Here is a 27,017-nt window from a genome sequence, read left to right as displayed (position 1 = left end):
CATGAATCTCTTAGCCTATCGTAATGAAACACAAAAAGGAAAGAAACAAAACTAGTCCTAGGGTGCTACATCTTGAATTGTTGACAACTTCTTGAGATTGTGTCTTCAAGCTTTGTTCGTTTCGAATGTAGGTGAGATCCTCTCTAAAAATTTAGTCCATCTATATGATTCATGGTTTCATATATCTAGTCCCTTTCAATTAATGTTCACACAGTATAGACTTTACAAAATGTGTCTAAACCAAGGTATTGTAAAATGACACTTGTATGGTGGACACATATTGTCTATGAACTTTGGGACAAGTTCATGATCCGGAGATCTTTGTAAAAGAAGAGCAACCTTTGATCGCCACCTGGAAAAGAAGTCAATAAAGCCTTCTTCTTCCCCTTGCTTGAGTAATTCAAGATCGCGCAAGGTAGTTGTGACGTCGATGTTATCTCCATATTGGGCTAAAAACGCTTTTATAACATCAGCCCAAGTGGAAGTTTCTTTTGCATCAAGGTTATAAAACCATGATCTAGCAGTTGGGTTCAATGAAAGAGGAAAATTACATGCATATAAGCTATGCTCAACCCCTTTCAATGCCATAATTCCAATAAAGCTCATTAAGTGAGTCTTAGGATTGTCTGTAACCTTAAAGGTTGGTAAATGTGTAGTCAAGAACTTTTCTAGAAGAGTCTTTCCACTAGGTTGTGGTGCAAGCTCATAATTGTAGAACTTAGTCCCTAAGCTAGCTCGAAGGACAAGTTTCTCCAAGGCCTCTAGTCTTTTGGCTCTTCCTTTTTCTTGCAGAATTTTTTCTTTTTCTTTCTCTGCTTTTATTTTAGCCTTTTCTTCTTTTCTATGAGCCTTCATTTGGGCTTCTTCTTCTCGTAGGGCCTTTAGGTTTTGGAGTTCCTCTCTAAGTTTCTCCAATGCTGCTTTGTCACCCATGATTGGACTAGGATGCGAATGTGGAATTTGATCTAGTAATGTGTATCACGAGAAATTGAGCACGTTCACTTAAAGCCTTTTCTGCCAAGCATTCAAACAATGAACAAAAGTCAAAATGTTTGTTTTTATTTTTTAATCCTTGTAATACGAATTCATTTTAAGCAAGTTTGTTGATGAAGAATGTCAAAGAATTCACGAAAAATCATTAATGAACTGTCATGATTTGTGTTGACTTCAACAAGGTAATCATCTAAGGATTATACTTTAAGTGAACTGTGTTCGAAAAAGGTAGAAGAGAAAGAAAGGGGAAGTTGGATTGATGTGTTCATCAAATTTTTAGAAATATTAATCAACCTGAATACGCTCCTTAAAATAATAAATATACTAGAATGTGGTATTTGTTGATCATTTAGATTATTACGATAGAGATCTTTATATATTTATTTTTTAAGATTCTCATATTGCTCATCTTTAAAGGATAATTACTATTGGTTTAAATAGAATGGTTGCCTCTGAACGTAAAATCCAAGTAATAATTAAATCATTTTCTCGGATTTATCATTCATTATTCTTTCTTTTTTTTTTTTTTTTTAGAATAATAATTTTTTTTTTGAGTTTACCTTTTGTACCGTACTTTTTTTTAGAAGGATTTCTCGAATTTTTCTTCTGCTCCCTCCTTTTTTTTTTTTTTTTGGTGAGGCAGTTATCCCAAGTAAGGTTTTCGGGATTTTCTTTTTTAAACCATAGAAGAGAATAATAATTTTTTTTTGAGTTTACCTTTTGTACCGTACTTTTTTTAGAAGGATTTCTCGAATTTTTCTTATGCTCCCTCCTTTTTTTTTTTTTATTTGGTGAGGCAGTTATCCCAAGTAAGGTTTTCGGGATTTTCTTTTTTAAACCATAGAAGAGTTAAATAAATTATACTCTTAAATCAAGGTTAATTTATTACAACTAGAACGTGATGATCACGAAAATAAGCACGTTTATGAACGGGAATATTGTGATGTCCTATTAGGGGATGCGAACTTTATAAAATGTAATGTCATTAGTTCAATTAAAAAGTACGTAAACGAATCATCATAATCGAAAACAGTATCGCGCACAATTTCCCGTCTTGCGCTAAGGTGGAGAATGCAACTTAGAGAGTAGCACCATCTACATGCGTTTTTATTTATTTATTATTATTTTTATTTTTTTGCGTTTGCGAAAATAAAAGATAACGCACACATTTAGAACGATTAAAAGACATGTTTTTTGGAATTTTTTTTTTTAAAAAAGAAAAGACGAACAAAGTAAAAGCAATTGAGTTAGACTACCTTGTTAGCTTAATAGATATTATTAGCACCTACTTAACGATTAACCTTGAAGCGGTAATATCGTTCTCTCCTTATAACATTGCTCGTAATGAGCCAAAATTAACATTGAAAAGTGGGCGTGCGCAAGAACCAAAGTTGCGCGAAAGAGCCGCGCGCAACTTCTGAACTTGCGCTTCAAGGGCGCGCGTAACTTTGACAGTTGCGCGCGCCACCTAGCGGGTTCGACATTTTTATTTTTGTTTTTTTCAATCGAAACGATTTATTTATTTATTTTTTTATTTTTTTATCAAAATGGTTTTTTTTTCTTTAACTTTTTTTTTTTTGTCGAACCACATTTTTTTTTCGAATTTTTTTAATATCTCTAGGTAACAAGTTGGAGTTAATTATATTAGACATGAAGCATATAAGCACATATTCATGTAGTCACATAAGCATATAAAAGGAACCGTCAAAGCATACAATACCATTTTATAGTAAAGGCTTGTGTGTCCAAAGGTACCATATCTTAAGAATGATGCACAAATCAATCACTCAACGTGTTGACCCATGTCATGATTCTCCCAACATTTTGTTGGCGATATGGGTGGGATGATTGTTATTGATTTCGAGATAGAAGCCTAGTGCTGGCGACCCTTAGTCAATGAGCCAATCTCCAATGGTTAAATTGTGCTATGATTATGCATGATGCAATGTTGCCTATTTGGGTTTTACTTTTATGAAAAAGGAAGATATTATGCGTTCGAGTCTCACTCTCTAACTAGAGATTATCCAAGTTAGCCCTCTTTACAAATCATAGGTAACCTAAGTTGGAAACCTTAAACCATAACTAAGATCTAATCTTGTAACCTCTAAGTCCCTAGTGGAGTCGCCACTGGAGGAGGGTAGTGCCCATCGTAGGGGATCCTTCTCCTCTATGTTCATGGCCGTTTAAAAGCCTAGGACTTTACACTTTTTAAGGTGTGTTAGGATTTGAATTCCTGATTGTTTGGGGGACCTTGAATTAGAATTAATTCTATCATTACGCTTTTTTGTAAGAAACTAATAGGGAGTTACCAATGATTTTTAGGAAAACTCATAAACCTCGTTCATGCCTTTCTCCCAATTAGAGTTTAAGGCATATTTAGCATGAATCACAAGTTAAACCATGCCCAAATTGGTCTACTTGTACCAGAAATGAGTTCGGGAGCGAGGGTACTAAAATAACGTTCCCTTTTGTGGGGATTCGCTATCCTAGCCCAATCTCTATACTAGATCTTCCTTTTTCACAATTTCATCACCAAACAATATATGCAACGTGATACCTAAAACTAAGTTAGTTGATTTTATTTACACGCGTCAATCACATAAAGATTACATTGCAACGATTGTCATTATTCTTATTTATTCCAAATCCGTGAAAAGAACAATAAATAAACAAGATTTGCCTTGACTTAGGTGATAAAACAACAATTATTTATTCAATTCTAGTCTTTAATTAACGCAAGAATACTATGTTAAATTAATTAATTAAAGTTTTATTTAAAGTGATCAAACAACACTAATTAATCAATTAAAGTTATTTAAACAAGAAAAGAAAAGTGATTGATCTAATTGCTCAGGAAACAAATTATTCTCCTTTGTTTGCTAGATCTTTGTTTTATGTGTTTATGGAATTTCCTCCTTCGTACCTCCAAGGACTTCAATGGAATGGATTAGGGTTGAAGAGTAGTTGGGAAGAGAGGGGAAAAGTAGTATGATAGTAATAGAATTTGAGAGATTAGGGTTTTCAGAATTTTAGGGTTTAAAATCTTATTTTTTTTATTGTGATTAGGACTTAACGAAGACCCCTATTTATAGCCATAGGAATCTAGCTTTTGGGTTTTAAATCCGCGGCGTCAGGTGCGTGCAGAACTCTCAGAGTCGCGCTAGAGTGCCGTGCGTAACTGGCACGCAACTTTGAGAGTTGAGCGCGGTGCGGATTTCCTTATACGAAAACGCGTTATTAAAACTTCTATAAGTTTTTATTGCAAAGTTGGATTAAAGAAAATAAGATCTCATTGGAAAGCTCTGAATGTCTACTTTCCAATGTTGTTAGAATTAGGTTAAAATCTGTTATGGATCAAAAGATATGGCCATTTGAGTGCAAGGGTGTCAGTTTTAGAGTCCGGTTTAGTATTTTGATGATAACTTCTTCGTTTTTACTCGAAATTGGGCTTATACTATACCATTGGGAAAGCTCTTTCAAAGGTCTATCCAACTTTATAGGACTTGAAAAGATATTAAATGGTTAAATATTCTGGTTAACTCGATTTTCAACAATGTAAAATTCATTTGATCCAATCATTGCATTTAACGCATTTAGGTTCGTTATTAATCAAGATTAAACATGTATGAACACGTTTTAGGCCTAATTAGTAATTTGACAAGGCTTTAAGATAATTTGGTCCTAAATAAGTGTTTTAACTTACTTCCTAATGCATTTCGGAGTCCATAAACACTTCAACTTTGATCTAGCATGAAGAACGAGTTTTTGTAACATCATTGCACTTCCCGTCGGGACAGGATGCCAAAAGTAGGTGTCTACAAGTTTGCAAAAACCCGGAGGGAGAGGGGACCAAGATATAAATGAAGAGGCTGACAGGAAAGTAGAGGAGGAAGCAGAAGAAACAAGAGATTGAAGATCATTGTTGAAAAGGCAAAAAAGCACGACAAAAAACATTGTCAATGGTAAGGATACAATTCTTAAAATTAAGAGCATTTCGACATTTCCAAATGCTTCATAACATAATGGCTATCTTGGGGATATTCCTAGGAGATAAAAATTTAAGAGAGCGAAAGAGGTTATGGATTGAAGAAGAAGAAGAAATGGGGGAGCTAATCCAGTTACGCACTACCGTGAAAGACCAAACCTCCCTAGTAAAAGGGCACAATAGAAAAAGATGGTATTAAGACTCAGCAAGTGAGTTACAAAGGGCATAATCGGGAGAAACAACAATATTATGAGAAAATAAAGTTTGTCTAGTAGGCAGACTATTTAGAAGAATTTGCCATAAAAATATCATTATTTTAGAAGGGATATCTAATTTTCAAATCCAACAAAATTCCCATTTTAGAGATAAGATAGAAGGTGATTGGGCTAACCATGTTGCAAATTCAACTGATAATTGACCATCCTTAGTAAGGTATTCTATTACCTTCCTCCCGTGTTACCCAAGACATTGCATACCTCCTTATATCTTTAGCAAACATGTAAAATAGAAATATTGTATAATTATCAAGCAGTCCTTTTGTTTTTGCAAGATTTAAAAAGTTTCACTACATTTATTTTATTTTTGCCAACCCCATATAGTTGCTATTAATACCTTACCACAGAATACATATATTTACTATTTTCCACTTATATTTTCTTAGAATAATTCTACCTTTTACTTAATTAGTTTCATGAGTTCTATCATCTTTATCACTCCATCTCTGTTAGTCTTGTTCTTTTGAGCTGCTCTGCTCTGTTAAAATCTACTTTACTCTGTTGAGTCCTACTCTACTGAGTATTAATAATCTATTAACACCTACTCTACTTTGCTAAAATCTGTTCTGTTTGCTCAGAAGCTCAAAAGAACAAGGCCTAACTTTATATATCCATCTTTTTTCTTTACAACTCATTTTTTTTCCTAATAAACATGATTAGAGAGTAAATGCATCAAACTTACAAAAGCAAAATCTTTTGCTTAGGGTGGCACTCATTTGACTAGCTAAAATCCAATTTTATCTTTACGGTATAAGAAAAATGCAAATTACGTGAAAATCTATTAAAAATCAACAACTTTTATTTAAATAATAGTCTTCACTCTATAAATATATAAAGGACTCGCCTAAATCTTCACTTCTTACATGTTATCTAGCCTAATTTCGCTGGCCAAAACATGAGAGTAGAGAGGCGGAAGGCTAGGAAACTCCTACTCCAAAACAAATGCAAATGGTGGGGCTTGAACTTGCATTATGACCTCTAAGTAGAAGGTGGGTTCTCCACCACCTCCATTCTCCAAATAGGCTTAGATAGATGAGTTTTTTTTAGTTGAATTAGTTCAAGTAAATCAATTGATTTGCATTTATTCGTTTATCATGATGATAAATTGGGGCTTTTTATAATTTTATTCAATAGGTCGGATTTGGGTTAATTTCGGGTTGATCTCAAGTTGTCCTAAACAATCTATCAGTGCTAATGAAAACTTAATTTTAGTACAAAGTATGACATATGAGTCAAATTATATCAGATCATGTCAAATTTAGCATGTTATTCGAATTTAGTTAAAGTCGAGTTTGAATTTCACTCAATAACTTCAAATCAGGGTAAATTGGTTCAAGAATTGCCAAGACATTTGCTTTTGATTGTACACGTTTCAACCATTTGAGGAAAGTGCATAAGGAGAATGAAAAGAGAGACTAGTAAGAGTGTCTAACATATTTTATAGGACATACAAAAACAAACAAACAAAAAAGCAAAATAAAAAATAAAAAAAATGTTTTTGAAAGCATTCAATCATAGGGAGTAAAATGTGGAGTAGTACTAAATCAACCAAGGAGGCAATAAGGCATACGGCGCATACTATTCATAAAGAGATTGCACTATCAAATCATTCAATTTTAGAGGGAAAATTAAAAGTTGATATAGACTTCTCAAAGCAATGGAAAATGGTGATGATATCAATGACGTAATATATAAAGTGGGAATTCAATGGCCCAAACCATCATACATGAAACTAGTACCACGAGGAAATGAGGAATTACTAGTACCACTATAACAGCCACCATCCAACCAACCCCCATTATAAGCAAACATCAACAATTGATTACGGAGTACAAATTATGCTACTTTTCTAATTCTTTATACTACGACTTTCGACAGTCAAGAGTGATCAACTTAGCTCTATTGTCTTATACTGAGTAATCGGTATTTTTGTATAGAGTACTCGACATTAGTTTATTTATTTCTTTTTCAAAATTAGTATTATGATTGAACTTTCAATAATACGATAATTTTTGTTGTCCTATTGTCTTATACAGAGTACTCGATATGTTTATATGTACTATGGAGTGTTCGCATTAGTTGTGATTATTATTTTTTCAAAGTTAAAAAAAATTATACGTACACCAATGCCGATCTATTGCTCTGTTGTCTTATACGGAGTATTTGGTATGTTTGTATGGACTTTTTGGCATTAATTTGAGTTCGATTAATTTTTTCAAAGTTGGAAAACTTATCCTATCATTAATTCTCAATAATAAACCAATTTCTATTGCTTTAGTTTTATATGGAATAATAAGCATTAAGTTAAATTCGATGAAGCCCAAGCGATGCACAATTTATTTGTGTTTTTTACAACAAATATATTTTGTATTTATGTGATAAAATTTATTATTTTATTCATATCATTTTATTTTTTTGTGAATTTCCTCTCATTCGTTATATATTTAGATAAAATTCCTAATTTAAAAAGATAATATATTATATTTAATTAATTTAAACTTTAAAATCTCATTCGCCAATTTTGCTTATATGACATTTGAATTATTTAATTTAAAAAGAAATTACAGATCTCTTATTTAATTGGCTATCACTAAAATTTATAATCCTATATGGCACATTAAAAGTTTTTTATCCAAGCTCTTTAAAAACTCGGGAAAAAACTCCCCTTTATATATATACTATTTTAGTGCTCGAGCGATCCCCGAATTTTTAATAAAATTTTAGGATAAACTTTTTGGCTTGAATATTTATTAAAATGGTCATAAAATCCCTTTTGATAATGCAAGATATTTAGACATACGATATCCTATCGCTTACTTATAGAATATTGTACTTTTTGTAATTTTGTTTCTAAATAAACATCTATGTTGTTATTGACTTGAAATTATTGTTATTGAAGTTAAATTATTTTTACTGAACTAAAAGTATTTTTACCAAACCAAAATTATTTTTATTGGTTAAAACTTATTATTGTTGATTATCAAATTATTTTTATTGGTTAAAACTTATTATTGTTGATTCTCTATTATTTTTTTTTTACTAAATTAAATTTATTATAAATGGATCTTATTTTACAGAACTTTTTGAAACGAATTATATGATGGAAATAAAACCGAGTTGTATGATATTTATTAAAAATTATGATTAATTTTATATATATGAAATATTAGAATTATAGTGATAATAAAACTCTATACAACATTTTTATCTTAGAAAATCTATCCAAAAATCGCTTACTTAGCATCATATGTGTCACAATAATATCTATTTGTCGCATACGTGGCGCGATACTTGGCGCGATACTTGGCGAAAAATTGAAATGCCAAGTATCGTTGTCTCGTGGCTTGATTGTGAAAACGGCTTTTATTTATTAGTGATGTGATATTAGATTATATTTTATTTTTTTTCAAAGTTAGAAAACTTATATCATAGATTCTCAATAATACAATAATTTTTCATATTGAAATACGAGTTGTATGTATAGCTAAGACATTTAGATTTTTGCATATTGACTCATTTGGACGTGCTCTAAATGCCACCCACCCCCCCCCCCCCCCCACCCCACCCAAAATATGGAGTAGGAATTTGTTTGAACTATTACCTTTTAATTTGCCATTTTTGTGATGGTTGAAAATACCATGAGATAACTTAAAATTAAAACAAACTCTCCTTTCTCCTACAAGGCTTTTTTATTTATTTATTTTTATTTATTTTTTTGGGAACAAAATCAATTCATTAATATTAATATTATAATTGAAATTTTGATCTTATTTATGCTATTCGACCCAACTTTATTAAGCTTATTGGAACTTCAAAATAATCTTCCACCCTTAACTTTTCTAATTTTGGTACATAATTATTTGGACGATTCTAATTTCATGGAATTAGAATCAAATTTTTTTTATGGGTTTGATTGACATCTCCAATATATACCCTTATAATTGGATTATTGTATTTTTTTTTATTTTATATATTTTATGGCCTGGGTTTCATTGGCATCTCCGATACTTCATCATCAAATTTTTTTATGGGTTTGAATTTGTTAAACATCGCCCACAAATTTCTACATAAAGCCCACAATTATTTTTACTTTGACACTTTTGCCCTTTTTCTAATTTTTACTGAAAACGTAGTTCTCTCTCTCGAAAAATGTAGAGCCGGACTTGATCTCCAAGGGACGCCGGAGAGCCGAGGGACACCGAAAAGTGAGGTACGTTGCAGTTTGAAGTTATGAAATGCAGGTCGGCGTCTAGCCGGAACGCTGGCGGCGACGCCTGGACAGGACACCGCCACCATGGTAGTGGCGTCCTTGCCAGGCGCCATCGCCACGGTGGCGGCGTCCCGGCCAGACGCCACCGTCAAATTTCGTAATTTTTTTTAAAAAAATTTATTTAAAGTTTTTGTTTTTTTTTCTTTTTTTTTGTGGTTTTTAAACTTGATAAATTTGAAATTAAATAAGTTTTAATAATTTCAAAAAAACATAAAATTATGTTTTAATTTGAAATTATGTTTTAAATATGTGTTAATAAAATTATGTTTTAATTTTGTATGTGTAATTAAATATGTGTTAATAATTTCAATAAAAAAAATAAAATTATGTTTTAATTTTGTATTTGTGTGAATACTTTTATGTATAATTATGTGTTAATTTTGTATGTGTATGAATACTTGTATACATAATTATTTGTTAATTTTGTGTTAATTAGTGTAAATTTAGAAATTAAATGTATTATGCGTTAAATATAGAAATGAAATTTACAAATAAAAAATTTAGAAATTACTTATGTGTTAATTTTGTGTTAAATGTATTAATTTAATCTTTATATAATTCTATGTATTTAAAATTATTTAATAGTTGTAGGATTTTGGTAGAGACGGTGTTGATTACAGTGGGATTTTTGTACATGATGGTCCCTTCGAAGATTCTCAACAAGCGATTGATTGGGAAAAACAGGTTGCAATTAGATCTGGTTTTTGTTTAGTAATCCATCTCATAAATCTCAGCGGGATGGTAGAATGGATCGCATTTTGAGATGCGACCGTTATCGCAAAAGGGAGGAACGAAATTTCAGTACAACGATTCGGTTTGATACAACGCGGAAAGGTTGTGGGTGTAAGTTCAGTGTAAAGGTTCGACAACACCAAAGTCGTGACGGTTGGGAAGTGAAGGGATACTCTAAATGGGGGTATCACAACCATGAGATGATAGTATATGAAGTGGTTCATCGACAGTTAAGCGGCTTAAGTCCTGCTGCAAAACAAGTTGTCGAAGAAATGAGTGATGCTAAAGTGAAGCCTGATAAAATATTATCATATGTGTTAGACAAATTTCCTGAAGATTAGCTAAATCGAAGACACACATGGCAGTCACCCCAGTTGGCGACCTCTGCAGCTTTACAGTCCATAGGCAAGCAACCATCGGAAACTGCTCCTACGTGGCAATCATGCTTTTTGGCCATTGGACGACGTACTCCTTCGACGACGCAAATCTGACCACCTTACTTGGCCATGCTGGTGGAGGAGGGACAACTTGGACAAATCCAAGCTGGCGAAGACAGCGCTAGGGCATGTACGCCTCTACGATCTCACGATTCTGAATGTGTCCCGTGTAGAGGGTCCTTGGTACCCTATTACTAGGGTTCGGGCCGAAAGGCATCCGGTTCGCCTACACATTTTTCCAAATTAGTAAGATTCGTAATAAATGCATCACAATATAAAATTAGAAATAATTTATACGCTTTACCTCTAAGGGGGACATCATGTCAAGCAATAAAAACACACCAAACACACTAGAGAAGAGATTGTTAGCGAGAAATGGCTCTAAAGAGCCTAAAACCATGCAAGAATGTGATGTAATATCGGGATAAATCTATGTATAAAACGTGTATATCACCAGATCTACTAACAGATCTACCATCTCTACCCTTACGCACAACTACCCTATGCGTCTTATACTATCATCAAGCCTTTGACTGAATGGACCGTAATCATCATATGGTCCACTCTAATCGTCCACATCCTCATATATATCCTCCTCCTCCTCCTCACCATCATCATCTTCATCCTCCTCAGAATGGTGAACCCGTTCTCTACGAGCCGAGGCCCAAATACCACGGGATCTAACGTGTCTGGGCCCCAAGCTCTCCATTGATTAGTTTCTACTTCTAATAACTTCCATACTCTTCCCCGCACTAGGTGGAAAATGCGATACCTAACTCCATTAAAAAATATTAAAATATATATAAATATAAAAAAAATTAAAAAAAATAACTAAGCAAAAAAAAACAAATAAACAAAAAAAATACTAACAAATTGACATAAAAAAAAATAACAGAACAGTGAAAAAAGATATAAAAAAATACACACAAAAAAAACATACAAAATATATATAAACATAAAAAAAAATTAAAAAAAAATAACTTACCAAAAAAAATATCAAATAAACAAAAAAAATACTAACACATTAACATAAAAAAATAAATAACAAAACACAAAAAAAAAATAAAAACAAAAAAATACAAAATAAAAAGAAAAAAATTACCAAAACATACAAAATAAATATAAACATAAAAAAAATAAAAAAAAACATAAATTACAACAGAATTGGAAAAAAAATAAACAAAAAAACATACAAATAATTGAAAAGGAAATATAAACATAAAAAAATACAACAAATTTGAAAAAAAAATAAAAATAAACAAAAAAAATATACAAAAAATTGCAAAAAAAAAATAAACATCAAAAACAAAAATAGAAATTCTGAAGACAAAAAAAATGCAGAAAACTGAAAATATATATATATATATATATATATATATATACACACAAACAAAAAAAATGAAAAAAAAAATAAAAAAAAAGGGAGGTGGTGTCCCAGCCAAACGCTAGCCCCATGGCGGCGGCGGTTGGGCAAGACGCCAAGGCCACGGCGGCGACGCCCTCGCAAGACGCCACCACCATATCCTTGGCGTCCCGTCCAGCCGCCATTGCCGTGGGACTGGCGTCTGGCTTGGGCGCCGCCACCGTGGCCACGACGTCCTGGCCAGGCTCCCTGCCCTATTCAACGTTTTTTTTTAATTTTTTTTCAAAAAAAAAATTACCTTGCCACCGTGTGACCGCCTTCCCTCCGCCTCCGTCGCCGCCAATTCCTTGCCTTACCGACTCGACATTGTCGTAGTTTGAATTTTTTTTTTGAGAGAAGTGAGAGTAGAGATTAAAGAGAAGATGAGTTTTTTTTTTTTAACAAATAAGGGTAAAAGTGTCAATTCACCTACTGTTTATGGGCTTTATGTAGAGATTTGCAGGCGATGTTTAGTAGTTCACTTGATTGGCATCTCCAATATTTATCCTTACTCTTAAATAAAAATTAGGGTTTCAATGTTGGGGTAAACAACAAGCTTGAAGTTGGAATTTTCAATTTTGAGAATACATTAATAAAAGTTAATTCTCTTTTTGTTATGATTTGATCTTCCCATTTAGTCAAACTTTAAAATTATTGACCACATTTTGTACCTTATACACATGCAGTATGGTGAAACTTTTTTTCAATTTAATAATGAAACATATTTACAAAATATAGTTTCATAAGGATCAAGTTTTTAATGTTTTTAAAAGTAGGTTATCAAATACATTAATGGTCAAAGTGGGTAATCACTAGGCGAAAAACATAAATAGACACCGGTTCAAACCACCCTATGGACACCGGTTTTGAACCGTTGTGTATTTGAGGGATGCCAAATCTTTGGCACCGGTTCAAAACCGTTTAAAGATTTGGCACCGGTTAACCGGTGCCAATTACCCATGCGCGCTTTTTTTTTTTTTTTGTTTATTTCAATACAATAGGCACCGGTTTTGACTTAGAACCGGTGCCAAAAGTCCCCAAAAAAATTTTAAAAAAAAAACTTTTAGCACCGGTTCTTTTCCAAAACCGGTAACTAAAATGCCCAAAAAAAAAATTTTTTTTTTTTTTTTGCATTTTTTCACTTAAATTGTACCAAATACTTATATATAATCATAATATACATAAAACACATATATTTTCTTCAATAACTTGTAATATTACACTTTAAAAAACTAAAAACAAAAAAAAAAAAAAAAAAAAAAAAAAAAAAACTTGAGATTTCAGTTGAATGTTGAACACATACGGCAACACAGCAGCACTACAGCAGGTGGCAGCAACCCCCAGCAAAACAGGCCAACAGGTGGCAACAAACCAATCTGCAGAAAACATTAGGCACCAGTAGCAACTACACCAAAAGAAAAAAAACAACACCCCAGCAACAGGCAGCCCAACAACAGCTGCAGCAGCTTCAAAAGCCGAGCACTAAACCCCATGCAGGCCACAAGCACAGCAGCACCCTGAAGCCAAAAACAAGGATGCACTTATTATTATTTCAGTAGTCCAAGCAAACCAAACCTGACATGCAATTATATAAGAAGGGATTAAAGATCAACACTATTCATGAAAAGCAAAATGTTAAACTTTAGCCCGGCAGATTTCACAGCAGTAGGAATGGCAAAAGCTATGCAATATGCATTATTATTTCAGTAGTCCAAGCAAACCAAACCTGACATGCAATTATATAAGAAGGGATTAAAGATCAACACTATTCATGAAAAGAAAAATGTTATCACACTATTAATAAGAACTAAAAAATGGGCAACACTAATTCCAACTTACTAATGAAACAATAAAGAAAAATAAACATCAGAGTTCTTTTACGAGGACTAAACAATCGTATCATCACCTATAACAAAGCACCATCAGAAATAGTAATTAATTACTGCTTACACAATGTATACATCAATTAATCTACAAGCATACTTGCTAAAGGTCTGATTAAGAAACAAGCGAAACCTCAAAGACCAAAGTTAACATGAAATATATCTTGTAGTTGAGCCAATACATACAAAGCAGGGGTATGAGAAAGAATATCTTACTCGAGTAAATTCAGCTGTCTCAATATAGCAGAGTCAGCATTTTGATTCTGAAAAATAGATCATAAAAAATTCAATAAGACCCTGTCATGAAGAGGTGTAGTTGTAATGGAGCATGTGAAATTCGCTACTGTGTAATTGAAGAGTTTGCTTTTCATGAAATTAAAGCAAATAATTCATGAATCCATCAGGGTAAACTATCATGGAAATCAAATCAAAATTCAATATAACCCCAATTGATTCAATCAAATAATTTATTTTTCTGAGGATGGTAAACTATTCACATGCAAATCAAATCAAAATTCAACAGAACCCCAATTGATTCAATCAAAATTCGAAAAAGCACATATGTTTAGGGTTATTTGATTCAATTATCAAATTATGCCCGAAAAATAACATATTTTAAGGGATATTTGATTCAATTACAAATTATGGTCGAAAATTCAAAGGGAAATTTGATTCAAACATCAAAAATAGTTGAGATTTCGAATCCTAAACTTACCGCATTGATAATTAAAATGAATCAAATTCAAACAAGTTACCTCAGAAGCTGCCTCTTCAATGGGGGATACACGGATTAGAAGGCGCCGTCTTGCTTTGTTTCTGTCAAGCAAGAAGGGCAATTAAATATCATCGAAGGAATTACTGAATTAGTACAAAGCTGGTTCGACATAATATGTGGTGTTAAATGCTTACTCGTATACTCTGGTTTGTTCTGTAAAGGATCATGAATTGGACGAGGGACCCATGAAGCAACCTGCCACATAGCTCAAGTAAAGTTATCAATCAAACACAGGAAAGACCTTATGAATTTAAACTTGCATTATTACATACATTGAAGAATGGATGCTGCAGCGCCTGCTCTGCTGTTGGCCTCTTAAGTGGATCCCAAGAACACAGTTGCTGAGAATCAAGAAAAAGTGATATCTATACTATCATTCAACGCATAGTCACGGAAATAACTAGAAAGAATGAACATGGTCATAAATACAAACATTTAACGGGCATAAATTTTCTACACAAGGAATACATACGCCGATAAGATCAACAGCTTCCCAGCTAGCATTTGGGATGATGTCCGACAGATTCACAGGCAAAATCTAAAGATTTAAGGAAAAAACCATGATTTAGAAGATACAGCAAGTCAGCAATAGCACATAATAGGTAGATAACTAGAATATTTCTAACCTGAGAATGACAAATATTGACCAGCTGTGCCTCTTAAATTAGCTATGCATATTAGCTGAGAACTGGATTTAAGTGCGTTATTTTACTAGAAAGAATGAACATGGTCATAAATACAAACATTTAACGGGCATAAATTTTCTACACAAGGAATACATACGCCGATAAGATCAACAGCTTCCCAGCTAGCATTTGGGATGATGTCCGACAGATTCACAGGCAAAATCTAAAGATTTAAGGAAAAAACCATGATTTAGAAGATACAGCAAGTCAGCAATAGCACATAATAGGTAGATAACTAGAATATTTCTAACCTGAGAATGACAAATATTGACCAGCTGTGCGTGATTATTTGCATCCGGAAACACAGACCAATTAGGAGCACCAAGTACACTGCATATTTTGTACAGCTGATCTATTTCACTGCTCACAGATACCATATCAGCATACTATCACCAGATACAGAAATAGATCATAACAGTAAAATAACGCACTTAAATCCAGTTCTCAGCTAATATGCATAGCTAATTTAAGAGGCACCCACAGTAAGCATAGCTAATTTATGGAGTTTTTAGGTTAAAAACCAAAGTTAAGTCAGTATCTGAATATTACATATGTTACCAAGATTGCAAATAACATGATGCTTAGAAACTTACCATATATTCAAATATAAAAAGCAGCTCATTATTTTCTCGTACTTCTTTCAGCTTTATGATGTTGGGATGACTCATTCTACGGAGGGACTGCAAAAGAAGTAGATAGCTTGTCAGGGCACTATCACAGCATGAAAGTAAATAGTGCTACAAACATAGCCTGTAGTATTCAATGTTTCACATTAGCCATGGTAAACGTAAAAATACCTTCACTTCCCTCAAATTTACACATTCTTCCCAAAAATAGAACTTCCTCTTCATTTTCTTGACAGCAACCTCTAAATAAAAGGAACAGTCCATCGATCAATCTGACAAACCAGGTCTAACAACAAATTCAAACCTCAGCCATCAATATATGATATAATACTATCAGAAAATCAAAAAAGAAGCAAATAAATAAGAAGCAAGTATAAAAGATCCACACAAATCACAACTAAACAAAAGAGAGAAATAACAGCCTTTTCTAATTTGAAAAAGGGTTCACTGTGGTCCATTTAGGTTGAGAAAAAGCAGGTCACAGTAAAGGGTTTCCCATAAAAAAATTGAGTTATTTAGGCTTTAAGCAGCAAAATCTTCCAGAAGTGCTTGTATGCCAGAAAAACAAGTGAAAGAGATATGTGTGCCAGAAAAAGAACAAAAGGAGCTTAAAGTCCTAAATTTGAAAGATGAACCTATCGACGACTCACTGTCAAAGCAAGAACTAGTAGAAATAGTCCAGACCACTGGTGATTCAACAATGAGAGAGCCTGAAGACTTGTCAGTGGAGTTAGAGGCTACTACTTCTACAGCAAAGACCGAGACAAGCACAGAACCAACGAATCATTCTGAGCCTTCCTCACAAACAATAAAATATAAAACCAAAGTGCAGGATTTAAAATCCACTGAGTTCCATGAGCTGACAAAAAGTTCTCAGGATGCACCAGAGCCCAAAGGTGAGGAGCTAGCTAAATCAGTAATGCCTAAGTAAAAAATGAGGCTAATAATAGGCAGAAGTAATGCCAGTATGGCCATGTCAATTTAATGAAGAAAAAAACTGCTCTAATTTCTCTTTAGTCACATATTAGGCAAGAGATGAGGATTAACGCCCATGCTAAAATAATTCAATTGCTCGAGGATATTAACAACAACAATGATTTAAATCAGAAATAATAACATTATATTTTAAGAATTTTCATCCTCAAGTGCTATCATGTCCTACAGCCACTAATAATAGACATATGGTTGACAAGAATAGTGAAATCTATTCTACAAACATTTTCATGCACAGTATTTATTAAGACAAAGATAATATAATAGATATGAAGCAGTTCACTATGATGATCCCCCCTTCTGATAATCGATGCATCATAGTATAAAAACTTGAGGATCAGAATTCAAACTAACAATTCAAACAAAAAAAGCGGTACAAAAACATACCAGGGTGCAAAGAACTCTAGAGCCCAAACATCTTTGTTGTTCAGGAATTTCAACACTAAATCATCAAAGTTACGTGAGTTCGGTTCAACTGATGCACTGGGCTGAGACAACTTTTCACTTGATCCTCCTGCTTTTCCACTTAAATGATCCTTCATAAGTGCTTTTACCTGCACACAACTCACACATCTCAACATTTGTGTGTTCTCTTTCCAAAAATAATTCAGACTATGCTGGCCAAATATGCATCAACCACTTCAATTCAATCCAAGTACAACAACAATACCAAGACCAATTCAAACAACAACAATCCAACAACACCTCAAAACCAATTCGACCAAGAAAACAACAGCCCAACACCAATTCGAATAACAACAAGTAAACAACATCCCCACCCGTACACCAATTCAAACAATAAGTAACCAACATCCGAACACCAATTCTAACAACAACAAGTAAACAATACCCCAACAATAACAACTCGAACATCAACTCCCAAAACTGATTTCATCGAATTACCACTAAAAAACTGATTTCATCCAATCTCAATTACATAAAATTACAAATAAATAAAATTTAAATTCAAACTAAAAATTAAATTGCTTACTCATTTGATTTGAATTCAAAAATCCCTAAATCCAACATATTAACTTTGATAATACAACAATTCCCCACCCAGCCCAACAACCACTCCCCAGCCCAGCCCCGACAGCCACCCCCCCTGCACCACCACCGAAACCACCCTCCTTCTAGAGCCACATGAGCGCAATAGACCCCCGCCCCAGCCCCACCAACGAAACCGCCCAAAACTTGAATTCCCCAACCCGAAACCACCCTAAACTCCCATCCCTTTCCCCACCCGAAACCCCCACCCTTTTCCCTGATCCGAAAGCGCCATAGACTCAAAACCCCTACCCCTGAAACCATTCCCCCACCCCCAAAATTTTTGAATTTGTGTTATCCAAAAATCGACCACCGCAGCCACCCTGACCACCCACAAAACCCCTAAACCCCCCACGAAATTGCCTCCCCATTGACTACCTAAAAGAAAGTCAAATCCAGAAAAACCCAAAGTGAAACCCAAACCCAGAAAACCCAAATCGAAATTAAGAGGGTTGCGGTAGTAAACTAACCCTAGTTTACAAGAACTAACCCTAAATTCGAAAATCAAATCAACGACAAACCCTAGATTGCGAAAACTGAAATCGATAATCTAAAAAGGACAAAAACAAATTTTTACATCGAAGCTGCTTCAATGGAGGTGAGAAAGCTCGAATCCGCTTCAATGGAGAATTAACAGTACGCATAGTGGAGGAGTGATATTGACAAAGCTCAGAATGCGCTTCAATGGAGAACTACGAGCACGCGTAATGGAAGAGAGATATGGAGAAAGGTGGAACTTCAGAGGTGGTCGAAGCTAAGAGAAGGGCGAAAACGAGAGTTAGGGAAAACCGAAAATGAAAAATAGGGGGAAAGAAAAGAAGAAGAAGAAGAAATACGAGCGGATTTTTTTTTTAAATGGGCATTGAACCGAACTGGTGCCAAATCCCTTTCTCCCCTTGTTTTTTTTTTTAAAAATATTTCTTTTTTATTGAACCGATGCTAAAAAGATAATTTGCCATCGGTTTGGCTGGAATCGGTGCCAAAAGCTTGTTTTCCAATCCCGCCCGTTTTTTTAACCACCGGTTTTCAAAAACCGGTCCCAAGGGTGGGGTGCCTTTGTCATTTTTTCTACTAGTGAATGGATATGGTGCAAAATGCTAATGAGAAGATAAAAAAAAAAGAACGGAGGGAATATTAGGTATGTTAAAGGTTGTAATTAAAGTTTACGATTAATGAAAATGGAGCGAAAATAGACAAATTTAACCCTTCGAGACGTGAACAAAATCACTTTCCCAAAGTAATATTTTGACTCTAATATACACATTGGGTATCACGAAATTAATTAGAGATACAACGAAGACAATCTCAATAGTGTGCAGTATGTTTATGATCAAATGTAATTAAAACATGAGAAATTATGATGATGATAAATGGAAATTGTAAAAGGTATTCAAGAAGAAAAGTTAAAACTGATTTCTTCAATCTTCTTTCATCATATGTTAAAAAACATATTTACAAGACGCAATAAAACACTAAACGCCACGAAGAAAACTACCACCATCCAACCAGATAAAGACCCGCGCCGCAGGCCCTTGCCCTGCCGGGTGAGAGAAAGCAAGCAACCAAGATAGCTTTGAGTGCTCTCGCGCCCTGCCAGGCAGTCCCTCGCCCTACCGGGCGACGGTGGCCCTGCCGGGCGATTTTCTAGAGATAATTTTTTCGTTCTCGCACCCTATCGGATGGAGGCCCGCCCTGATTAAGCGGTGGTTTCCCTTGCCGGGCGCGCCACTGAGGCGGCCTATCGGGCGGAGGACCACTTCTCTAAACCGATAATATAGTTGCTTCTAATTCTTGTTTATGTTAATAGCAGCACCTTAACCTAAGCTAATTAACCAAACAACATGAATTTTGTCTACAATCAATAACATAATACTAAAAGCGAATATGACATGACACTTGTCATGTTCTGATTAAAAAATTTCCCGCCACTTTCACTTTACTTTTTTTTTTTTTTCAAATCTTCATGCATATTAATTTATATATCCAATAATATCTAACTTTCAATTTGGCAACTATATTCTAAGTATGTTCTATATGCATTTAATGAAAATATTTTAACATATCTTTCACATATTTTATAATAGGTATTTTCTATCATAAACAACAAATACTACGTATATAAGGTAATATTATTAGAATAATGTACTACTCTCGTACTCCGTATCATTCTACATCGTATTTTTTCCTTTGAAAGTTTGCTCCAACCAAGATTAACACTTTAACTTTTAGTACTACTATATATTTGTTGATTTATTTATAATAATAACACTACAATTCAATAACTATAACATTAAAATAATAATAAAAATAACCTTGATTATTAATTGTCACAAAAAATAAGTCACTTGAAATTGTATAAAACACTTGTGCCGGTCAAAGTATTCTATTAAATATTGTGTCGGTCAAAACATGCCAACAAAATAGGGACATATGGAGTATATAAGTACATTACACGGTTCCTTAAAAAAAATAGAAAAAAAAAAAGTGCATTGCACTAGTTATAAATAACATACAATTTCATTCTTAATAAAATCCTATAATCATGAAATTTGTATTGTTTTTAAAATGTTTAATGATCAATACGAGTAACTTTTGATATCAATATAACATAAAATTTAAGTTAGTTTTTTTTTGAAAAGAAATTCAAGTATTTGTTTTAATTAAAAATATTGATTTTCTTAAAAAAATATTGTTAAATTAACATAGTAATTCATAGTTAGGTTAAGTATAAACCGTGCGCTGCACAAGACTTAAATTAGTACTCTATATTATTCAACAAATAGCAGAAAAGAGAGAAAATATAGTAATTAAAGGGTAGAATAGTCATTTTTGGTAAGAAATAATTGGGAAAAAAGGGAAAAATGTTGTCACAAATGGAAATTTGTAACATTTTTGTTAAAAGGTCACACCCAAACTTAATTTTAAACAATGATTGTTGTTCAATAAAACTTATAAGGCACAAAAATGACAAATTAAAAGCAAAGGTAGTGATTCACAAAATTTCCAAATTAATAATCTTAGTTGATTTCAAAAATTTTATTATCCTAATTTACTATAGTTGTTCTTTTTTTTTTTTTAATATATATATATTTGAAGTTGTTTCTGCCTGAGAAATCCAATGAGGGAATGCGGGGGAGCCTGCTCGTCCGGCAAATCAAATCTTAGAAAATGAACGGAGTATACTGCCTCAAGGGTGAATATGGGAAACCCTAATCAATACGGCCAGTGAAGTGAAAGCAAAATTGTATTTTTATGCAATCACATAAAACATGATCATTCAAAGGTGAAGAAACCATTACGTACCAAGCAAAGTGTAACTATCATGAAGTGAAAAAAAAAGTGGATGAAAATGAACTATCATGGAGTATAGAAAAGCAAAGATTATTTAACTAACCAACTAAATATAGTAAGGGAGTGTTTGGTTTTTCTTGAAAATATTGTTTAAAGAAAAATCAATTTTGAAGTCTAAATAGAAATCTTCATCTCACAACGTGTCATTAAAATGTTGTGTAAGATAAAAAATTGTTCCTTGTTTAGCGGGATAAGAAAGAATGGCCAAGACTTGGGAAAACGAGTATTGTGCGGACCAACCATTCCGTATAGGGACGTAGTTTCGTGCCGCAAACAGAGACAATAACACTGCTCATTCACAAATGAATTATTGAATGTGATCGAGTTTACGTGTTATAATTAAGATTATTATTTGCAAAATGTTTAGCAAATTTGTGGGAGAGAAACATGTGGCAGAAATTTATGCATGCTAAGATGTTTGTTGTTACTATACAACACATGACTTACATGAGTAAGGAGTAGTAAGTTTGCTCTTAAACATCTATTTCTTCGATCCCCCCGGGCCCCCGGAGGTGTCAAAAAATTGATCAACTCTCTTACTATATTCAAATTTAAATTAAAATTAAAAATTTGACTTATATGAACACAATCATTTAAAATGACTTATGTTTAAAATAAATCTGACAAGACTCGATCTTACAAAAACCCAATTTAAATACCCGAATTGACACATCTCACTAGAATACTCTATCCGATCATATAATTTATAATCTACTTAATATGAGTTTGATCACTTTTTCTATGAAAAATTGATGTAATTTATCCCAACTATAAACGTTCGTCTTTAAAGAGGTCAAACCATCGATTAACTCACAACAATAGTCCCAACTACTCCATTTGAGAATTTCTCTCTACAACCCTTTAGGAGTTGTTTGGTTCACTAAGTTGGAATGGATTGGTATTGATTTTCATACTTGAGTGGTATGGATTCTATATCCCATACCAATCTAAATTTGTTTGTTTCAATCATAGAATGAATTCTCATACTTGAGTGGTAGTTTATGAATCCATGGGGGAGGAGGAGATGTCGGTATGAGATTTCAAGGAAATGGGTGCAGTTAGAATCCCCAGGTATGAGATTCCATACTTAAATAGCCCAACCAAACAAATAAAACTATGGAATAGATTTTAAATCCATTCCAACTCATTTCAAGAACTTCAACCAAATAGCCCCTTAACTAATCATAATCGATTTGACCGGTTAATGGCAACATGTGTCACATTGCATGTTCAATGACAATGTTTTATCTTTTATTTTTTTTGGAAAAAACCTCCTCCAAATCCTTTTTTCACCTAGGTGGTTGGAGATTGTGCTGAGGTGGTAAAAAAGGGGTCGGGCTAGATGGAATGAGTAGGGGTTAGTTAAATATTTATGAGGAAGTAGTAATGAAGTTTCGTTATGCATGAAGAAATGCATAACGAACAGATTGGGGGATGGACAAAACGGGGTAGGGTCCTTGGTATAGTAAAAAGTGAACATTGTATACAAAAACAAAAAAAAAAAAAAAAAAAAAAAAAAAACAGTATATGGTACATAGTATAATACATGAGTATACTACAAGATAACTTTACAACCTTTTTTTTTAACCCTTGTTTTAATTTTGACCTTTTTTTATTTTTTTATTTTTTTATTTCTCTGCTTTTACTTTAGCACCCATTTTTTTTTTACTTTTGACCATTTTTGTGAATGTGAGTTCACCATTGAAAATAGCGAGATGGGGGCTGCCTCACTGGAGTAAGTCTTTGAAATAGCCAGGAAGATGTTGGTGGTTGACGATTGGATGTTAACAAACGGAATCCAAAATTGTGATGAACTCATAGAAGGTGAATCTGGTGGTGCTGAACTTGGGGATGGCAACAACAATGCCACCATTGAAGACGCATGAGAGCTTGAAAGAGGTCGGGAAGAACAAGATGATGAACAGGCGTGCTCTAGCCCTACAAACTTTGTTAAAAGAGGTAATTGGTACTGAATTTTAATATCTAGGTTTTTAGGAAAATGAATTTGGGGAACTTAGTGTGGGGAAATTAATTTGGGAAATTAGTTGATGGTTGTATATATTGTCTATTCGTTGGTGGTTTGAATATGTAGAGAGAGTAGAAGGTAGGAGATGGACACTTTTGCTAAAAATTGGAGCAGGTGTTGTTTATATAGTATTTAGGTGGTGGGTCTTATGTATGTTGTGTACATTTGTCTTGCTTTTCACTGTATGTAATTGATTCTTTGTGTTGTTTGTGCCATTGGTCCTGTATAATAGTGTAAGAAATTAACCTGTGGTTACTAATGCTTGTATCACTTTTAAATGGAAAAGTCATTGATAAAGGTGTGGTCTAGATCTGTTTAATGTATTCAAAGTTTAGTTTTTGAATAGTGTGTCAATTATAGGAATATTTTTTGCAGGTCAGTGTATGTGGTAAGGCAGTGTGTGTGTGTGTGTTAGATGGTAGGGCAGTGTGTGTATGGTTTAGATGGTAGGGCAGAGTGTTGTGTTAGAAGGAAGGGAAGTGCAGGGTGTGTGTGTGTTAGATGGAAGGGCAGGGCAGGGCTTTGTGGGCAGTGCATTGTGGGCAGGGGCATTGCTAACTATATGAATTAACATTTTGCATGTCCTTATTGTGTTAGGCTTTTGTGTGGTATCTTTGTTTTAAAATGTCTCCCCACCAAACTCCTATTTCATGGTTTGTAGTGGGTGTAGTTTTCTATTGTTGAAAATATTTTTAAAATTGATTTAGTACTTGTTGAAGGTCAATGTTGGAGAAGAGTCTTACAAGACTCCCATAAAAGTAAAGAGTAGTGTGGCGATAAGTTTTGAGATCGAAGAGGTTGCAAATGTAGAGGTTTCCCTTACCCCACCCAATGTTGGAATGGTGTTTGATAGTTGGCAAAAAATAGACTTATACTTCAGGAACTACGGGAAGCAAGAAGGTTTCGAGGTTGTGCGTTCAAGTGGAGCCAATATAGGAAGAGGGTCTAATGCAAAGGAGAAGCGGAGTGTGACATGGACTTGTGAATGTTATGGTATACCCGGTAGAAGGAGCGAGAAAATCGGTAACTTTTTCTCAGATTCATAAATATCTGATGAAGTTTGTGTGAAACGGAAGAGTTAAAAGTTCTATGTCCTGTGAAATTATATGTAAAAGTCAATGAGCTGAGGTTGGTGAGTGGGTAATTGATAAAGCTTTCCTAGAGCATCAAGGTCACAAGCTCACACCGGGGAAATCCAAGAACATTACTAAGTTTAGGAAGAAGTTCTTGATGGACAACCCGAACATTCTTCGTCAAGTATTCAACGACCGGAAGGCAGGTGTTCCGGTTGCAAAGATATACAATCGTATGGCCCGACAACAAAATGGGAAAGAAGAGACGCAATTTACTGAAAAGGATTTTCATAATGAGATTGCAAAGGAAAGGAAAATTATTTTTGAAGAAGGTGATGCAAAGGCGATGTTTTCTTACTTCAAGCGGATGGCGGATGATAACTCAATGTTTTTTCATACACATCGTGTAGATGAGTTTGGTAGGCTCTAAGATGTCCGTGGGTTGATGCGAGGAGCCAGGTCGCGTATGAACAGTTTGGAGACGTCGTGTGTTTTGATTCGACGTACTTGACCAATGAATATAAGCTCTCCTTTTGTAATTTTGTGGCTGTAAATCAGCATGGTCAAACAATCTTATTTGGAGGTGTATTAGTTTCCCGTGAGACCGCGGAAACATTTGAATGGGTATTTTCTAATTGGTTGAGGTGTAAGGGTGAAAAGAAACTAATTAGTATTTTAATGGATCAAGATTCGGCGATGAGGAAAGCTTCAAAGATGATTATGAAAGGAACCACCCATCGATGGTGTATTTGGCACATAACACAAATATTTTCCAAGAAGCTTGGCAAGCTTCCTAATTATGCCCAAATTCACGATGACCTTGAGAATTTAATTTATGACAGCCTTGATTGTGAAGAGTTTGAGTCAAATTGGCATGAGGTTATCAAGAAGCATAAACTTGAAGACGATGATTTGCTACAAGGTCTATGTTGAAATTTCTTTAATCCGTGCGCTTACTAATTTATCTCCTGTTTTATATGCATTTGTGTAAAATAAATTTAATACCATGCCTCATATTGTTCATATTACCTTCTGTGATGATGGAATAATGTTTAGTTTATAATGGCCATAATATGTTGTTGTGTACTGTTTCCATTTTATGCATTTGTGATGGTGGTTCATAGCCTGGGGCATAATTGCCTTATATGTTATGGTGTTAAGTGTTGTTAATAAGATGCTGATTCATTCTTGTTCAAAATATGCCGCATATGCTGCTAAAATTTCAATACTTAAGTCACATGTGTTGTCATTGTGTATAATTTATATTTGAAATCAGTATTCTGTCAGAACATACCTTAGTTTAATATGATGATTTTTCACACCACAATACAACAATAACTGAGTGTGCAAACATTGTCATAGTGTGTAGGGTTGTTCGATGAGCGAAATATATGGGTTCCTACTTATTTGAAACATCTTTTTCGCGCTGGGATGAAAACAACTCAGTGGGTTGAGAGTATTAACAAGTTTTTCGACGGGTATTTGAGTAAGCACACTCTGTTGTCTAAGTTTTTGGAGAGGTACTGTGATGCCTTGGAGGTTAGATGCACAAGAGAGAAAAGGAATGATAACAATAGCGAAAGGTTTTTGCAGCAGGCGTATACTGATTTCCTTGCTGAGTTGATATTTCAAAAGATATACACAGAGGCCAAATTTAAGGAGGTTCAAAGTGAATGCAGCCGTATAATGTATGTGAGTGGCATTCATAGAATGCAGGTTTCCAAAACTGTAACTTAGCATGTTGTAGAGGACAGAGTGTGGTACAAGCCCAAAAATTCCAACAAAGAAAAACCTTCTAAGAGAAAGAGAGAATACAAGCTTGTATTTGATAGTTCAACCAAGGATGTCAGATACCAAACAAGTTTATTCTTCGAATATGGAGGAAAGATGTGATACGGCAGCACCTTAGAGTGAAGATTTTGTACTATAACCCTAACAAAACTAAGGAAGTGTGTAGGTATGACAAAATGGTGGTCAGGTTCGGATCTTTGTGTTCGAAAGTTGATGAGTGTCATTATGGCACTCATAGGGTAGGTTTCTTCTTTAGTTTATGCTCATTTTAGACTTTTTAGTTGTGTTTTTATGAAATAATGCTTGATTTGCGTGCTTGCATGTTAATTTAGAGAAATGCGTATTTTTAAGACTTTCTTATCCTTTTTATGCATTTCTCGTCTGTTCTCTCGCTTCTCCATTTCTTTGAGTTGTTTTGTAGGTATGTCGGGTTTCCCGGGATTCAAATATCAAGGAGGAAGCTCAAACATATCCAAGGAAGTTAATGGAACCAAGTCAAGATTGAAGTCAAAGTAATGTTGCTTGGGCAGGTTGCATGGGCAGGATTTTACTCGTGCCCAAGCATTGAAGAAGAATTCAAGAGCTTTGCAAGAAGAAAAGTCTCTATATTGGGGAGACAATGTTTGCTCTGGTGAGCACCTTCACCTACCCGAGCATCCTCTGCTCTTCCCA

General features: G+C 34.1%; 1 protein-coding gene across 5 annotated transcripts; it reads right to left on the bottom strand.

Annotated features, from left to right (window-relative positions):
- Positions 1-13,504: 13,504 nt before the first annotated feature.
- LOC110734740 (cyclin-dependent kinase F-3-like) lies at positions 13,505-19,250 on the bottom strand. Of its 5 annotated transcripts, none has more exons than XM_021914883.1 (10): positions 18,682-19,250; positions 17,445-17,611; positions 16,236-16,336; positions 16,032-16,118; positions 15,536-15,601; positions 15,025-15,093; positions 14,887-14,947; positions 14,733-14,793; positions 14,194-14,240; positions 13,505-13,611 (listed from the first exon to the last, which is right to left on the bottom strand). In XM_021914883.1, the coding sequence occupies exons 3-8, from the start codon at positions 16,326-16,328 to the stop codon at positions 14,768-14,770; spliced, it is 402 nt and encodes a 133-aa protein (XP_021770575.1). In that variant the 5' UTR covers positions 16,329-16,336; positions 17,445-17,611; positions 18,682-19,250; the 3' UTR covers positions 13,505-13,611; positions 14,194-14,240; positions 14,733-14,767. The 5 variants fall into 5 exon arrangements, with proteins under 5 accessions (XP_021770575.1, XP_021770577.1, XP_021770574.1 ...); XM_021914885.1 differs by having other exon boundaries at positions 16,236-16,306; XM_021914882.1 differs by having other exon boundaries at positions 16,236-16,350; positions 18,682-19,247.
- Positions 19,251-27,017: the final 7,767 nt, after the last annotated feature.

Source organism: Chenopodium quinoa, unplaced genomic scaffold, assembly GCF_001683475.1.
Source record: "Chenopodium quinoa cultivar QQ74 unplaced genomic scaffold, ASM168347v1, whole genome shotgun sequence".
NCBI classification, from domain to species: Eukaryota; Viridiplantae; Streptophyta; class Magnoliopsida; order Caryophyllales; family Amaranthaceae; genus Chenopodium; species Chenopodium quinoa.
The sequence above is the reverse complement of the archived record's forward strand: the minus strand, read 5'-3'. Positions and strand labels throughout refer to the sequence as shown.